The 18,134-nt window shown below is 37.6% G+C and overlaps 1 protein-coding gene across 43 annotated transcripts in view; it reads right to left on the bottom strand.

The window, feature by feature from the left end:
* DTNB (dystrobrevin beta) overlaps positions 1-18,134 on the bottom strand; it is a 296,524-nt gene that overhangs the window by 214,928 nt on the left and 63,462 nt on the right. For 34 of the 43 annotated variants that reach the window (XM_016948165.3, XM_016948172.3, XM_016948177.3 and 31 more), the window contains exons 5-6: positions 15,484-15,569; positions 4,335-4,489 (exon numbers count right to left, since the gene is read on the bottom strand). In XM_016948165.3, the coding sequence (XP_016803654.1) occupies positions 4,335-4,489; positions 15,484-15,569 (241 nt within the window). The remainder of the gene's footprint in view (positions 1-4,334; positions 4,490-15,483; positions 15,570-18,134) is intronic. The other 9 variants (XM_063790043.1, XM_063790044.1, XM_063790047.1 and 6 more) reach the window with 2 other exon arrangements.

Here is an 18,134-nt window from a genome sequence, read left to right as displayed (position 1 = left end):
TCAAAGTAGAGAGAATAGTATAATATGCCCATCCCGGCCAGGTGCACTGGCTCACACCTGTAATCCCAGCACTTTGGGTGGCTGAGGCAGGAGGATCACCTGAGATCAGGAGGTCGAGATCAGCCTGGCCAACATGGTGAAACCCCATCTCTACTACAAATACAAAAATTAGCCAGGCATGGTGGCAGGCACCTGTAATCCCAGCTACTTGGGAGGCTGAGGCAGGAGAATCGCTTGAACCTGGGAGGCAGAGGTTGCAGTGAGCCAAGATTGCGCCAATGTACTCCAGCCTGGGTGATAGAGTGAGACTCCATCTCAAAAAAAAAAAAAAAAATGCCTACCCAGCTTCAACAGTTCTTAACATATGACTAATTTGGTTTCATTTTTGCTTTCGCTTTCCCTCCAACCTTCATTGTTTTGGGGCAAACTCCAGACATACTATCTCTTAAATTAACTTTTCCCCAATTTTTTTTAATAATGGACACCCAGGATGCTTCTGGTTTGGGGCTAGTATGAATATAGTTGATAAGAGCACTCCTGAAAAGTCTTAAAACCTAGGATTAGGTTTTAATTTAATTGCTAGGTCATGAGGAGGTGTCAGATTAGTTTTATTAAGAAACCACCAGGGCTTCTTGCGGTTTGTAAAGAGTACTGGATGCTCCAAATATCTTTACCAATATTCGAAGTCAGTATTTAATTTTAGCTATCCTAATAGATGGGTTCTGCTGAATTAACTTATAAACGCATCTAATTTCTCTTGTGTTTTAAAAACAACTAAACTACATAATCCACAGACCTTATTTTGGGTTAGTTTCCCAGGCAAAAAAAAAAATGTGTTTTAAAAAAGAATTAAAACTATATTAAAATAAACCAATGTGTAATTCTCTTCATATCATTAAAAAAAAAGCATTTCTGCTGTAATGTGTTACATTAAGAAAGAAGCTGAAATTTCTTTACATCAAAATGCTATAATGGAAAGGTGTGCAGAGTACAACACTGTGGACTTAAAAATCATAAGGTATATGAGGAAAACAGAGTTGGAACAACCACTAAGAATCTACATGGCTTTGTAAATAGAGGACAAACAAAATAATCAGCCAAACTAAATCCCTCCAGGTGCATGCACTGGTATCACTGTCGGATGGTGTCTTTCAGCCTTCAATCCTGAGCCACTGATTTCCTTCTTCATGAGACGAGCATACAACTTCCAAAATAGATCGGTTTCATCAAAACTAGATATCGGATCCAGGGGAAAGCTTAATTCTGTCCATCGATCATGTGAGCACAGGAGGCAAAACATCTTCACAGCCTCTTCACTCAGCTGCAGCTTCATCATCACAGCACTGCAGAAAGCGAAGCAGCTCATGGGTCCTTGAAACCAGTCACTTCTCTCCCTAAAGGAAGGTACTGCAGGATTTTCAGCTTCTTTCTTAAAATAGTCATACTCTCTCTTTAATTGTGATCGCTTTTTTGTTCAGCCCAGAACATCAAAATGCTGGGGAAAAGTGCATATGAAAAAACAATGCAATTTCTAATTTGCATCCACATTGTTTTCTATCTGATGACGTAAGAGCTGATTCTCATTAAGGAAACACATACTGAAGCAAAACAAACTATGAGAAAAGCCCATTTTCAAAAAGAAACGCAAAACTCATTGAATTTAACTCTTGCAGCATGAAACTTTGTCCAAGCTGTCTCACTTCTTGGTCAATATATCAGTATATTCTATGAGTGATTTCTATTTCCCCTGAGGGTTTTTTCTAACATTTTCATGGACTGAGATAAACTTCTCTTTTCCAAATTTGACATACACAAAAATGCAGATTGATTTTTTTTTACAGGAATATGAATGAAGCAGGTAAAAAGTAATGATCAGGTTGTGAGTTCAAAGCCCTCACAATTATGTATGTCATAAGGTTAATTTGCAGAATCCTAGATAGCATTCTTAGAATTAACAACTGCACTTTTAAAAATTTCTTCAACATTTTAAACTGTTATTCCAACACCAGATTCTCATCGGAATACTCACGTTGCAATTAAATTAAATATTAGGTTTATACCCCACATAACTGTCATCCATTTCTCAGTGTTCATCACTGAGAGTTCTTTGTATAAATTCCCTTCCCCGTTCCAGTACCATTTTGCTTTAAGAGTATCATTCCAGAACTTGATCCATTTTTAGCCTGACCTCCAGGAAGCATCTTGTGTGAAAAGCCATGTGTACACCATACACAAGATTACCCCAGAGTATTGTGTGGGCCACCATGGAAGGTGATGATACCTCCAAGGCAGCAGCAGGAGCAGCAGTGAGACAGGCTCCAGATAAAAAATGCAGAAGAGCTGTGACTTCATCATACTCATCTTCACTTATGTCCCTGAAGGGCACGTTAACACCTGAAAGACACTCTTGTACCAGGATTATGTTCAGACAACCTCACATCATTTGAAAATGCATATTCGGGGGGGAAAATGTGAACTATGTTTCATTAGAATAAATCGAAGCATGGAGATATTTTTAATATGCTAAAAGCTGATGCTGATTGCCATTTATGCTGAAAGAAAAAATAAATAGTGCATAGAGGCAAATCTGCACAAAACCAATCAGGCAAAGTGTGCACAAATTTGGGAAGAATATCTCCTCAGATGTTACTAAAAATAATTCTCCATTATCATGGGTACCACCTTCAGTGCTAAAGCTGAATAACCTCTAAACAAACTAAATACTATTTGAAAGTCTGAATTCAAATAACCATGAATTCTTAACTTTAAATGTAAAGAAGTATGTAGGTGGGGAGGGGCCATGTGTGCATGTGTTTTTCATTCGTTTTTGAATCAGAGTATCACAGGTCAGGAGAATCTAGTTTACAACATCCTTTCAGTTCTCAAACTTTTAGATGTGTTCCTTTTATAGTTTACCTTTTTATCTTTAAATAATTTTCAGACTTACAAAAAGGTTCTAAGATTACCAAAAAATTCCCATTTTCCCTTAACCAAGATTCCTCAAATATTAACACTGCAGAAGGATGCTCCTTTATCCTTAAATAGTTCAAATTTTTTAAAAAACAGGACATGCTCTTAAATAATTATGTACAAATATCAAAATCAGGAAGTTAACATTCATTGACATAATACTATGATCCAGTCTATAAACTTTATTCAGATTTTTCCAATTGTCCCAATAACGTCCGTTATAGCAATAGAAAATCCTGGCTTGTGAGTTCATTCAGCTTTTCATGTCTCTTTAAACTCTTTTAACCTAGAACATTTCATCTTTTTTAATCTTTCATATTATTGACACTTTTGAAGCGTAAAGTTCAGTTAGGCTGTAGAAATTCCTTCATTGGAGTTTGTCTGATGTTTCCTTGGGATGAGATTCAGGTTATGCTTTCTTGGCAGGAGTTACCGGAGAAGTGATATTGAGTACTTCTCAATGTGTCCTATCAGGAGGCAGGCGGTATCAGTTTATCCCTTTAGTGGTGATAGGGATTTTGATCACTTGGTAAAGTGATATCTGATCAGTTTCTCCATTGTAAATTTACTATGTTCTTTTTGTAATTAATAAATATCTTATGGGGAGATACTTTTAGAATATGTCAATATCCTGTTTCCATTAATTTTTTACCTATTAGTTTTAGCAAAACGTTTTTTAATTCCTTTACAGAACTTTCTAGGTAAGTTTAACATTAAGCTTCTTTTATCTAATCTCTACGTTAACAAATGGACGCTGCAGCCAGTGTCTATCCTGTGGCTGAGGCATGGACACTGGCTGTAGCAACCATTTGTTAGGTGTAGACGGTTCTCTGAAGCATGGTTAAGATCTCAGAAACACACTCATTCCAGCCTCTCTGTCAAGACCACCAGAAGGAAATCAAATCCATCTTTTTCTAATATGAAAATGGTAGTGTACCCTTGAGGGATTTTATGCTGGCGAGTGAGAGCTATACAGCGTTCCCTGTCTCCAGCACTCAGGAAACAATGCAGTATTGTTACAGTTTTATATCAAAATTCCCTCATCTCATGGTTTCAAGAACTCATTTGAAAAAGTAATATATGTCCTGTAGCAAAAATGTACACACTTGTTCTTAAACATTTTTCTTTAAAATATTTCATTTTTTTCCAAAGACACCGCCCCCCCACCCCCAGTTCCCCCATAAGAGTTTTCAGGTGAATTTTTACCCCCCGCTTTTATTCATCCACTCCCCACCACCTTTAAAGCTTTTTTCCTCCCCTACTCAAGACCTTACTAGACTGGAAGCAATCTGGCAAAATCTGTTAGAAGGTGAAGGGAGGGAAGAGCGCTCTTCTAGCCCTAGATTCTATAAAACTGTCCTTACCTGCTGTGGAAAACAGGTGCGGACTGAGTGCTCTGTGTAACCAAAAGATGGCCCTTCAAAGACAGCTGTTGGGAGCTTCAGAACTTCCTTCAGAAACTGGTCAAACTTGCTAAATATCATTAAGCCATTGGAATCTGACATCTGGGAGAAAACATCTATGAGAACAAAACCAAATAAAGTCAAGCTATAAGGAAATATCAGCTTTTTATAAATGGCTCTATGTCATTTGTATACCAAACAAAAAGTATCATTAAAAAATTATCATAAAATTATTGTGACTTTTAGTTAATATTAAAACTATTCTCATCCTTATTAACACTGTGTGGCTACCCTGCAGATGAGGCCCCTCTCTTCCACTCACTTAATATTCTACTTAAACATCAAATAACCATTCATGTGTGACTATCCTACTCTTTTTGAGTGTTTAAAACTAGATGATATATAACTTTTATTTATTTATACCTCACTTTGTTCCAAGAAGAATTTGCAGCAGCATATCTTTATCTCTTAGTATCTCCACATGTGTTTATATAAGACATATGCATGATTGAGTATATAAATACATTAGCATCTTGGTGATAGGGTATGAAAGAAATTGTATTATACTTGTATATTCTATACTGATGATGTAATGCATGCCTGTGAAAGAACACATCTGAAGGAGCCATAGAGCATATTTAAAATATTTATCTAATGAGTTCCAAAGCAGAATAAAAGTAACTCATCTAAAGTCTTCTATTCCAAGACACTTTGATACTGTAAGACCCTATTTTTATATTAAGTCAGGTCAAGCAGATGAGAAAGAATCTTCCAGTAATACTACTACAACTTTATCTGCTTGCAGGGAGTTCCTGTCTCCAATCATTCCTCTCTTCTCATCCACAGTTGGGGAGTAAAAGAAAACCAGAAGTCAAAAGCATTTAACAAAGAAATGTGACTTAGGCAGTTTTTCAATCTATTGAACTTCCTTACAAACATTAGTAAGTCAAATATGCACAGAAAAATCATTTCCTGAGGACTTTTCAAACATAGCATTTTGAAGATTCATCCAGCCTGGGCAACATAGTGAGACCTCATCCCTACAAAAGAAATTTAAAAATTAGCCAGGCATAGTGGTGTGCACCTGTAGTCCCAGCTACTTGGGAGGCTGGGGTGGGAGGACTGCTTGAGCCCAGGAGGTCAAGACTACAGTGAGCCGTGATGCCATGATCACACCACTGCACTCCAGCCTGGGTGACAGAGTGAGACCTTGTCTCCAAAAAAAAAAAAGAAAAGAAAATTCATATTCTATATATTCACAGTGAAGAGGTATAGTAGAGATCTATACCTATTTAACAGACATATGTAATATACATATATGCATTACTTTTTGGGTTCAATTTTGGGGAATTTATACTGAAGCATCAGGTCAAAAAAAATTTCTGAATACACTAATTAAAGAAAGATAAAATGTTAGGTTATTGATCCACAGGGTAATTTTTAAGGCATTAGAAAAGAAGAAATTACCAAAGGAATGAAAATCTTCAGTGTGTCCTCTCATGACAGCTGCTAGTTTACAGTTGATGGAAAAGTATTAAATACCCATATGGGGGAAAAAATCCAGCAAGAGACTAAAAGATGACCCTAGTAGAAAGTAAAATAAATTAATTAACAAATACATATTAAGTTCCTATTATGTGGTCCAAGTGCAAGCGCTCTGTTAGGTGTTTAGAAGCATAACAGAGAAAGATGACAAATGGTCCTTATCCCCCAAGAAACTTTCAATGTAGCTGGAAAAATAAGATACACATGAAACAGAGAAGAATTTGAGCTGACAACAGAAAAAACAGAGGCAAAAAGATACATGATAAGCCCCACCATGTGCTAGGCACCACTTCAGTTAACTATGCTGAGCTGCCAGTAGCCACATTATCCTCTTCTTCCTTAGTAACAGAACACTAATTTTATTTTGTGCAGTAATGTACCAACTGAAAAGTTGCAAGTTCCCAGCAAGTCGTGGTCATGTGACTAACTTCTAGCTAAAATGAGCTTGTAAGCAGAAGGGTTGTAGGGGACTTCCAGAAGACTAGGTAAACAAACCTAACTGAGCCAAAAAAGCAGGCCACTTGTTCCTTATTCCCTTCCTCCTTCTTCTACCTGGAGTGCAGCTATGATAGCTGGAGCTCCAGCTGCCATCTTGCACTATGTGGTAATCTCAATCTTGATATAGAAATCACTCTAGAATGGTAGGGGAAAAAAAGACAAAGTGTGAATCCCAGATGAACATGAAGTTACCATACTGGCCCTGGACTACCCACCTCTGGACTTCTTTTATGTGAGAGAAAATTAAACCTCAACTTTGTTTACGATACTGTTATTCCGGGTTTTTGCTCTCATGCAACAAACTCTAACACTAAGCATTACTCTACTATTACAGCTTAGAAAGGTTAACTTGCTTAAGGTCAAAAAGTTAAGAGGCCAAATCAATTTTAAAACCACACCTATCTGACCCCAAAATAAATACCATTACACCTCACTCCTTCAAAATATAATTTAGAATAGATACAAAAACACATAAGCAGGAATTGTCAAGTTCTAAAATAAAGACATTTGGAAGCTAGGCCTTGAAAGAGAGGATCTGGAATGATGGGGTCAAAACAGGTTGAGGATAGGGACTGGGGGGCACTAAAGAAGAGTAGGATAAAAGTCTATGACAGGAGCGTGCAGCCTGTATCTCTTACCGGTGATAAGCAGGAAATAGGGTATTGAAGAAAAAATTCTACAACAGCCAATTTATACTGAGAAAAAAAGAAAAATAAAGACTGAATAGGAAGAGTATTTCTGTTATAAAAGAAAATGAAAGAGGGAAGCAATCTGGATTTAGCTTAAAAACTTTTAAGTAGAGATCAAATTTTTAGAAAGCTAGGTTTCAAGGCAATTAGACTGTTAATGACCGGCACACAATGAATAAAAGAAAAAGAATGGAATTGGAGACACCAGCTAGGAAACCTTGTAAACAATGCACAAAGGAGGTTGGGGGGGAGCCTGGATTACAGCAGTGACAGTGTGTGCGGGGACAGGGGAGGCCAAGTCCAAGGCATTTCAATGCAAGGAACTGCAGTTGATGGCAAACTAGATTACGGAATAAAGGAAGTTTAAAAGTTAGGATTATTTTAAGTTTCTAGTTTGGGGAAATGATGACAAATCCTGATTGACATAAGCAAACTGAAGATAAAGATATTACACTTAGCTTTGAACATAACTGTTTGAACTAACTAGCAATTTTTTTTTTTTTTAGACGGGGTCTCACTCTGTTGCCCAGGCTGGAGTGCAGTGGTGTGATCTTGGCTCACTGCAAGCTCCACCTCCTGGGTTCACACCATTCTCCTGCCTCAGCCTCCTGAGTAGCTGGGACTACAGGCGCCCACCACCATGCTCAGCTAATTTTTTGTATTTTTAGTAGAGACGGGGTTTCACCGTGTTAGCCAGGATGGTCTCAATCTCCTGACCTCGTGATCCACGCCTCGGCTTCCCAAAGTGCTGGGATTACACGTGTGAGCCACAGTGTCTGGCCCAAACTAGCAAATTTTTAAGTGGGACTACCATGCAGACAGTTAGAAACAATATTTGACCACAGTTCTAGACTGCAGATAGAGAACTTTGAAAATGTTACCAATGATATGAATAAATGATGCTCTTCAAAGGAGGGAAGAACATAAATGATTTAACCTTTAAATAGCTGGCTGCTGGTCAGGCGTGGTGGCTCACACCTGTAATCCCAGAACTTTGGGAGGCCCAGGCAGAGGTGAATCGCTTGAGCCCAGGAGTTCAAGGCCAGCCTGGGCAAGATAGCAGGACCTTTTCTCTACAAAAAATAAAAAAAATTAGCTAGGCATGGTGGCAGGTGCCTGTACTCCCAGCTACTCAGGAGACTGAAGGGGGAGGACCGCTTGAGTGCAGAAGTTGGGGGCTGCAGTGAGCTCTGATCATACCACTACACTCCAGCCTGGGTAACAGAGCAAGACCCTATCTCAAAAATAAATAAATAGCTGGCTGCTAGTCTTACAAGGAGGAAAATAATCGTTCATTGAATCTGAATGAAAACAAAGGGTCAACATGGGAGGTGGCAGACACTGCCAGGTGCCTCAGTATCTTCTTCCCCTTCTCGCTCACTAGCTGAGCCCGACTGCTGGGAATGACTATGTGCCACTTAACGAATGACTTCTCAGCCTCCTTTGCACATTGCAATGCTGGAGTAGATGTCTGGAAAACCCTCTGCTTTCTTCATAGAGGCAACTCTTTCTTCCTTCTGCCTGGAGTAAGTACAGAGGCCTGGGATATGGCAAACATCTTTTGATCCTAAGGACGAAGGCCATATGGCAGAAGAAAGACGGGAAGAAGTGAAGTCTGTGAGGACAGCCATAAGTCCGGGTACCAACTTTGAACTTATCAGCGTTTGGACTTACTTTTACATGAGAAAAATAAATCCCAATCTGCTTAAGCCACTCTCAGTCAAGTTTTCTATCGCCACTCTGTGTATTCATAACTAATTAACTAATGAGTAATTAACCTGTGGCCACTAGTGGTGGAAATATTCAGGACCAGTGACTTTAGCTTTCAAGTACATGAATATATATATGTATAGCTTCACAATCACAAAAATGTGTATGTATACACCCACACCAACGAATCTATACCTAACTCATTCAGAGTAATAAAAAGGAGTGACTGGATAGTAAAATGACTAACCACTCCCACAAAAAAGTATTATTTCAGTTAAACTTAGTTACTATGTCACATGAATAGATTCAAAGTAATACAAAATTTTTTATTCATAAGAAACTATAACAGGCCTATATTACAATAAGAGAAGTGGAAACATGTCTATTTGCTTTAATGAGACATACTGCTAGACCCCAAAACTGAAGGCACAGTGAAATAATTCATTACTTCTTGAGTTATGGGTTTAAAACAATTTTTTTATGAATAGGCTTTTATCTCTAAGAAAAACAATTTAAAAATGATTGCTAATTCTTAAATCTTAAATGAAGTTTAACAATCAACCTAAGTTATTGTGATTTACCTATGTATATATAAAAGGATATCAAAGAAGTGAATAAAATAATAAAATTTAATGAAAATATTTTAAAAATTAAACTAGTACTCTAATTAAATAAAGCCCTAAACCCTCCTGGTATTAAGGGACTAAATTACTTCCCACATCCCCAGTTAATTTCCCAAGTAATTCTCTTTCTATTTATACACCTCTGAAAGTATGCTAATTCCCTAACAGTTATTTCCAGCTAAAAAGGAAGCTTTCTCCCTTGTGAAAAACCCACTATCAAGCCCTTAAATGTACATGTGTATGCAATTTTTAAAATATTCTGTAATATCTTTTGTGTAATAAGCAAAAAAATGCTACTGAGCCACCATCATCACATATGTTTTGATTTTTTCCTGGTGATAATGACCCTAGTTTTACTGGCTGGATCTATCCATCTATTTCAACTCCCCTTTCATCCCCACATGACTAGCCACCTATTTTTTTTGCAGATGAAAGGGCTGTTTAGACTGAAGAAATGAGTCTATAAACAGAAAGCCATTTTCTTTTACATGTTTGCTTTCCCTGGCAAATGACTCTCATCGCCTGTCATCTTTCTACCAGCTCAGCAACCTAACCCACAAAACCATGCACACACATCTGTATGTTGATAAATACCTAAACACAACTAGGCCCGAGTGCATACTGTAGTTCGAAACTCATTAATATGCCACTGGCGAGGTGCGGTGGCTCATGCCTGTAATTCTAACACTTGGGGAGGCCAAGGCAGGCGGATCACCTGAGGTCAGGAGTTCAAGACCAGCCTGTCCAACATGGGGAAACCCGGCCTCTACTGAAAATACAAAAATTAGTTAGGCATGGTGGCACACGCCTGTAGTCCCAGCTACTTGGGAAGCTGAGGCAGGAGAATCACTTGAACCCGGGAGGTGGAAGCTGCGGTGAGCTGAGATCACACCACTGCACTCCAGCCTGGGCAACAGAGCAAGACTCCATCTCAAAAAAAAAAAAAAGAAAAAAGAAAAAAAAAAGAAACTTATTAATATGCCACATCATTAAGCTGCAATGAGGCTGGAGGGTAGGAGTCTGCATGCCTTGGGCTTCTGGTGTTGACTCAGCCAGGAACCACCTGAGACAAGGCTCCAGACCGCCTTTGGTTTTTGTTTTCCTTTTTCTTCTTTTTTTCCCCTTATTCATAAAATACACATTTAAGGCTTATCTTTTACTTCCTTCCATTTCTAAAACATTTTGGTTATCTGAAAAATGTAAATCTAGCCATCACTCATTTAGATTAAACAGTCACTTCCATCTACTGAGGAGAAGGGATGGTTAACAGAAACCAGTGAGGATAATTATGCAGCCATGGGTGGTTAAAAAAACTACAGCAGAGGAGTCTAAAATCTGAACAGGTGAAACTGTTTAACTGTAACTTCAAAGGGAGGCCCTTCTACAGTCTGCTAATGAAACATGAAGGAAGCAAACAGTTGAAACATCAGTAGGAATAGTCAATTCTGACCAAAACAGAAAGAATCTCAGGTCATCTTTTCTCTGACTGCTGACAGTGTGGTCTATCAAAAACATGCAAAAAGATAAATAATATAAATTATTATTATAAAACCATTGTGTTAGAACCCAGAGAAAAACCTCTGTTATTATTTTGGTATATTTCTTATTTTCTATGTGCACAGCAAATTTTTGTTTAAAACTACATTACACTTATGCATTTTGATCTAAAACCTATTTTTAAAGGCATTATATTCAATCATGTGGGTGTCCCAAAATTTAACTGAGTTCTCACTTTTGGACACTAAAGATGTTTCAAGTTTTCATATAAGTGTTGCAATATACAAAAAACTTGGGGTACACTTCTGATTAATTCCTTAGGATAAACTCAAGAAGTAGACTGAGTGAATGAATATGAATCTTTTTAAAGCCTTCCTGATACATATTGTTAAACTGCCTTTCAAAATAGTAGCACCAGCTTTTTAACGAATTTTTAAATAAATTTATGAATCTTTTGCTCCTTTTAGTGCAACCAGATGCAATTTGAATAAGGAGACTAAATTTCTTCGAAAACAAATAGCAGAATTAAAGTAAATAAATTGCACAGTCAAATTAATTGATAATTAAGCATGTTTTAATACATAATGGGCTTTACAGTCTACAAATTTTGTTTCCTTGAGTTATATTTTGGGTTTCTGACATTACTGAATTTTGATTGTGCTTTTAATTAAAGTCCATATTCCGATTATAAATCATTGGTATTTAGAATCCTGATAAAAGTTACCTCCGAATCTAGGACATAGTCTCTAATGGCCACAACAATGAACCATCTCTGTAAATGAATGCTACCTGGAGACAGAAACTCTCTTAAGACAAATCTGAAAAATCTAAGAAATGTTTTAAACAGAAAGTACAAATATTTGTTCAGTCATTCAAATGCTATCTTGATACTAAAACCAAAAACCCCATGTCAAATAAAAAAGGTAGAGAGGAGAAAATCGTAGGAAAAATTCTAAGAAAGTAAAAAGCAGGAAGATCAAAGCAGAAAAAAAAAAGTAGAAATGCTAAAACATTCCATAAATGAGAAAACTTAATATAACAGGAGCATTAATAGAGGTAACAACAGAGAGTCCAGTCAGTAGAAGGAGGTTGGAGCAAACAAGAAGAACCAAAACAATGGAATAATTAGGTATGAGAAAGTGAATAAACAATCAAAGATCATTTGCTGTTACAATACAGTGTTACTTCTCTCTTTTGGCTGCACAATTATTCAGCCACCTCAACTAAGTAGGACATTGCTGAGAACCAGAAAACAAGGAGGGAAAGGTTCTGAAAATAGCCAAAGCTAACAATCATACTACACAAGCTCAAGTGCTTCTCTCATAACAATCACTTTAAATCCTTATTTTAAATAGAATGCTAAGAGGTTTGGTTATTACTTCTCTGTCCGTAGCATATTAAAAGTAGTAAGTCAGAAGCAAGGAGAGATTTCCAGAGAGTGGAGCACCAAAAATACATAACATCATATTTGCCAGTGATAAAGGACATACACAAACCACTGCCGCCACCACCACCACCACCAACAACAACAAAAAACTCAAGAACTGAAAAAGCACAATAGTCTCAAAATAGGAGGAGTAGACAAACCAAGCTTCACAATCAGCCCTAAATCCTAAATGCATCAGAAAATGGCATCCTTAAGAGATGAAAATGTTAGAAGTATAATCAGTGAGTTCTCGTTTCTTTCTTTTCTTTTTTTTCTCTCTCTCCCTTCTTTCTCTCTCTCTCTCTCTTTCTTTTCTTGAGACAGTCTCACTCCATTACCCAGGCTGCAGTGCAGTGACATGACCATAGCTCACTGCAGCCTCGAACTTCTAGCCTCAAGTGATCCTCCTGGCTCAGCTTCCTGAGGAGCTGGGACCTCAGGTATGTACTGCCATGCCAAACTAACTTTTTAAATTACTTTTATTTTTATTTATTTATTTTTTTGAGACAGTCTCACTCCGTCGGCCAGGCTAGAGTGCAGTGGCATGCTCTTGGCTCACTACAACCTCCATCTCCTGGGCTCAAGCAATTCTGCCTCAGCCTCCCGAGTAGCTGGGATTATAGGCATGTGCCACCATGCCCAGCTAATTTTTGTATTTTTAGTAGAGACAAGGTTTCACCATGTTGGCCAGGCTGGTCTCGAACTCCTGGCCTCAGGTGATCCACCCCAACCTCCCAAAGTGCTGGGATTACAGGCGGGAGCCACTGCACCCGGCCTTAAAATTGCTTTTATAGTTACACAGTCTCACTACGTTGCCCAGGCTGGTCTCAAACTCCTGGCCTCAAGTGATCCTCCCACCTCAACCTCCCAAAGTGCTGGGATGACAGGCATGAGCCACTGCACCCAGCCAAGTTCTGTTTAAAATGGAAGGGGCAAGCCACATTTTAAAGTGTTTTCCACCTTGGAAGATTAAAAAGTAGAGATAGGCTTCCCTACCCAAGTATTTTACTTATGTTGAACATCTCAAGCCCAAGCCAAGATAATTACAGTACAACAAAAATAATGAAACAGACCTACAACTGGCAGAGAAACTATAATTTTTAGCAAGGAAAAGATAAACCACATTTGAAATCTACTTGAATCAGATAAACACAGTGATTGGTAACCCAGCACAGTCTGTATCACAGCCATCCAAACACTATTGCAATGACTTGGGGTCCTGAGCATGCTGACATGTCACCTTTGGCTTGGCCCGTGGGCTTTTGCACCACTTCAATCTTGGTCACTTCGTGTTCCTCCAAAAAGTTCAGAAGCCACATCAAAAAAACTGCTATCACCTGGATCCCTTCCAAACCGAGAACTAGAATTTGCGCCTTTTCACTAACAGTTATAACACAGAACTGGAGTAATTTTATTATTCAATCAACAATTTACATTTGACAAAATTTTAAGTATTTACCATATGCCAGGTGAGCTGGCTCTATGTAAATATAGTAGACTTTAAAGAAATTTAAAGATTCCAGAGTCATCTAGAATACAGTTAATTTTCTGCTAATGTATTTTTCTACTACTGTATTTTTCAACCAGTCTCCCCAATATTAATAAAGATGGTATATATATTCTTTATCTGGTATCAGCATCATTAAAAATTAGACAAGACTACAACTTTTCTTTGTGTTTGATGAAATATACTTTCATACATATTATCTTCCTCAGAAAAACATATTTTTATATTTTACAAAAATATAAAAGGAATTTCAGCCCAAAGAATATTTTGGGATATACCATGTGAAAAACCTCAGAAGAATATTTAAATAAAACCATAATTCTTATTACCAAAAACATGTTCTATATTGCAGCTAACTTTGAAATGAAGATAAACTGGATAACAGTTGACCAAATACATTAAGATCTTTCTTTGGAATATCTAAATCTATATCTAATGGGCCATCTAGCTTTCCAACTTTCAGTGTCATGGTAAAGTAAGAAAAAGCACAAAAAACAAATACACCTATGAAGTAATCTTGCCGAAAAACTTGTATTAATACTTGAATCTGATCAAACCTCTGTATCTTTCAATTTAAAAAAAAAAGGGCATGGAGGAATATCGCAAGGACTCAGTCATCCAAATCCGGGCTCACAGGGTACCACACTACCACACTACCTCATTAAGACTTCAGTCTCATCCCTTGAAAGCTGGCATCCAGTTTCCTACTCTGTGGCTACTGCTTTATGGCACTCTGAACACTGTACTGAAATTACACGTGTGTCTCCTGCTACAGCACTAGCACAGGGGAGCACAATCACATAGCTCAGAACAGGGCTCTGACATCTGAGTTAAAACCCCAGCTTTGCCCCCTTGGTTAACTCATCGATAAAATGAAGAAAATATCACCTGCTGCTCAAAGGAATTTTAAGGATTCCATGAGAAAATACATGTAAAGCACCTAGCACAATTCTTGGCATATCTTAGGGAGTTAATAACTAATAACTGAATAAATAAAAACCATAAGCAGCAAAATTAAATAGTCGTGAATTTCATCTCTTTTGATTTCATCTAATCACCTTCTTATAGTATCTAATGAATGGTAAAATGCCAAAATGACTAATGGTTAAAAAAAAATTAGCAAAGATAACAGGAATTTTTTTAAAAAAACAGGTCATCAGCTTCTAAATAACTGCGGCTGACTCTAGAGTAGTAAGGAATAATGTAATCACAGCAAACATCACCTGATGAAGAATGGAGTTAAGAGCTAAACCAGACCGAACTTAGTAAAAGCAATCAAATTTACTTTAACTAAAAGTTCTCAATATAATCATTTTCAAGCATAATTTTAATAATGTGGAAAACATTTCTAAAATAAGTTTTTAAATGTCAGCATTATGATTCTGAGTCTTTTCCATTTTCTCACTAAAAAGGACTAACAATAAATTAAATTAACCAACTTTTCCATCTGAACAGTAGGTGGCATAACTCACCTACTGTGAGCCAGCTGCTGCAGCGTGAGTGACATGGTAATTTTTTTAAAAGCTCAATATAACATCATTCAAAATTCTGACAATATTCATTTAAAAGTCCTAATTTGAAAATGGCATTTTTCAAATAATATGAAAATACTTACATCTCAATTTGTCCAGCATTTTTCCACCACACATGGTTGCTAACATAGCTTTAACTGAAAATACCGTCAACTTGCCTCGGCCCTCACTGCAAAATAAATTATATTAGAAATAATTGCTATCTGAAACCACAAAAGGAGTCGAATGTATCACTAAATACTGAGCAACCCAGTAAGTTGATTCCTGACCTTGTCTGTTACAATTTTACCACATTTAGAAACCCTGGATTTTTTTTTTTTTTTTCATTTGTAGAATTAAGACTTCACCTATGCTAGGTGAAGAATGCTAAAGCTAGCCTGAATTTTCTGGAAGTTTTAGAAACATTCTATGTAATTTCTGTTGGCTATGTAGCAGAGGTCAAATGGATGAACCTGAAGTGAATTTCCTATTAATTAAACCCATTAAATCCACAGCTGCAGTTCTTAATTAAGTATTCAAAACTGAGGGGCCACCTGGTTTGAATATAATTCAGAAACATAACCTTACATCAGGATATTACAACAATGGTTTCTTGTTACATACTAAACAACAGGGTGCATCTTACTATGAAGATTTTATAGTACATTCATCTTTGTTTTTACTGTAACAACCTTTATGTTACCACGTGTTTATTCTAAGAAGCTCAATCACACCTGTCTCAGATCTTCTAATACACCACTGTAAGAAAAGTGAAGAGGAAGGGATAGTAACATTAATTCTTCTTTAGGAACTGGAAAGACGAAATGTAGAACATAAATGAATCACCTAAGGTAATGCTGCACACCACCAGCAGAACCAAGACAACATCACCGAGGCCCCTGACCCAAAGTGTCCATGGCTTCATTCACTCAGCTATGCCCTGGTTTCACAGCAGATAAAAACTTCACTAGTTGGTTGTTAAAGTTATCACAGGTAAGCCAAGAATGTGCTTTTTGTGTTAATTTTTAAAAGCTTGTGTTCACAATGTTTCATTGTAACTTAGAGTAAAACACTTTTGCAATAATGAGAGCTATACCTTCTTTGTTTAGAAAAAGAATGTATCATCCTATTTATATCCACAATGGTTCTAATACAGTGTTTCCCATTTTCCACACTGTCTTTATATACAGAAAGATCACACCTGAAAAAAGGCAAATAGCCTATACGCTAGAAAATTATCCGTGAAAACACCACCAGGAAATATCAATATTTGTTACAGTTGAGTTTTTAACTATAACATCTCCTTGAGTTTATTCATAAAACAAAATAGGAATGACTGCAACTAGCTAAAATTAGAATGGGGTTTTTTAAATATATTGTTCTTCAGAAATAAAGATACAGCTCCATGTACAAAGCAATATGGCACCCATAAATAAGGCATATTCCTGCATCAAATATCTACTGCATTATGTAAGAAAAGCTAGTGGTTATAAGATAGATCATTAGGTTAAAAGGAATGGGTTTCTAAGACTGATACAGAGCTTTTACAGTGGACTTTCTTTTTTGACACCAAGCACTTGAAAGCTGAGTCTACATTTAAGCACACCCTACCTTATGGGACAAGTAGACTTTCCACTACTAAAGTACAAAGAAGGGAAAAAAAAACATATATTTGCTTTCTCATCTTTCTTTGAAACTAGGATAGGGGCACATAACAGAGCTCCACCAATAAAATGCACTATGCTAGATTTCAAGGGGGGAAATATTAACCTGGAGAAGCAGGAACTCCAGAAGAATCCACCTAGTGGGGATGGCAGCAGTAGGGGCAGCTACATCTAGTGTTCTGGGGCAGCAGAGATAATGATTCTTGGGGCAGCACCCAGAGCCCAGCATCAGTGGTGTTTGGAGCACAAGCAGCAAGGTCTGTGGCCAGAGAGGTGTCTTCATGAGAGTTCTGTGCAATGATTTTGCACTATGTTCCTAGCAGTGTAGTTTTCAAGCCTACTTTCCCAACCTACTTACAGAATCTGTGGGTCACCCTTTTAATTAATTACCCAGAGATGGTATCTATTACTTACAACTAAGAACTCTGATGGATACAGCTTCTAACCTGAAGTAAAGTGGCCCACAAAGATGAAGCAACAAAAGAAACTATTGCTGAAGTCCAGAGTGGGATTAAGAATGCCTGATGGGCCGGGTACAGTGGCTCACGCCTGTAATCCCAGCACTTTGGGAGGCCGAGGCAGGCAGATCACCTGAGGTCAGGAGTTCAAGACCAGCCTGACCAACATGAAGAAACTCCGTCTCTACTAAAAATACAAAATTAGCCAGGTGTGGTGGCGCATGCCTGTAATCCCAGCTACTCAGAAGGCTGAGGCAGGAAAATTGCTTGAACCCAGGAGGCGGAGGTTGCAGTGAGCTGAGATAGCATCATCTCTTGTCGCCTGGGCAACAAGAGCGAAACTCTTTCAAAAAAAAAAAAAAAAAACTTGTTATATATGTTGCTATGCATAAACATTTCCATAATAGAATGTATACACACACACACACACACACACACACACACACAAAATTAAAAATACCAAGGCTTAGGCCCAACCCTTAGAGATCCTAATTATTTGGCCTAGGGTGGGGCGTTGACACTGGTAATTCTTAGGAGTTCCCCAGGTGATTCAAAACACAGCCAGAATTGAGAACCACTGACCCAAAACAAATCAACTTTATAAAAAGAAAAGAAAAAAAGACAGAAGAGAAA

The sequence above is a fragment of the Pan troglodytes genome, chromosome 12, assembly GCF_028858775.2.
Source record: "Pan troglodytes isolate AG18354 chromosome 12, NHGRI_mPanTro3-v2.0_pri, whole genome shotgun sequence".
Lineage (NCBI taxonomy): Eukaryota > Metazoa > Chordata > Mammalia > Primates > Hominidae > Pan > Pan troglodytes.
This window is presented reverse-complemented; position numbering and strand designations above follow the sequence as displayed.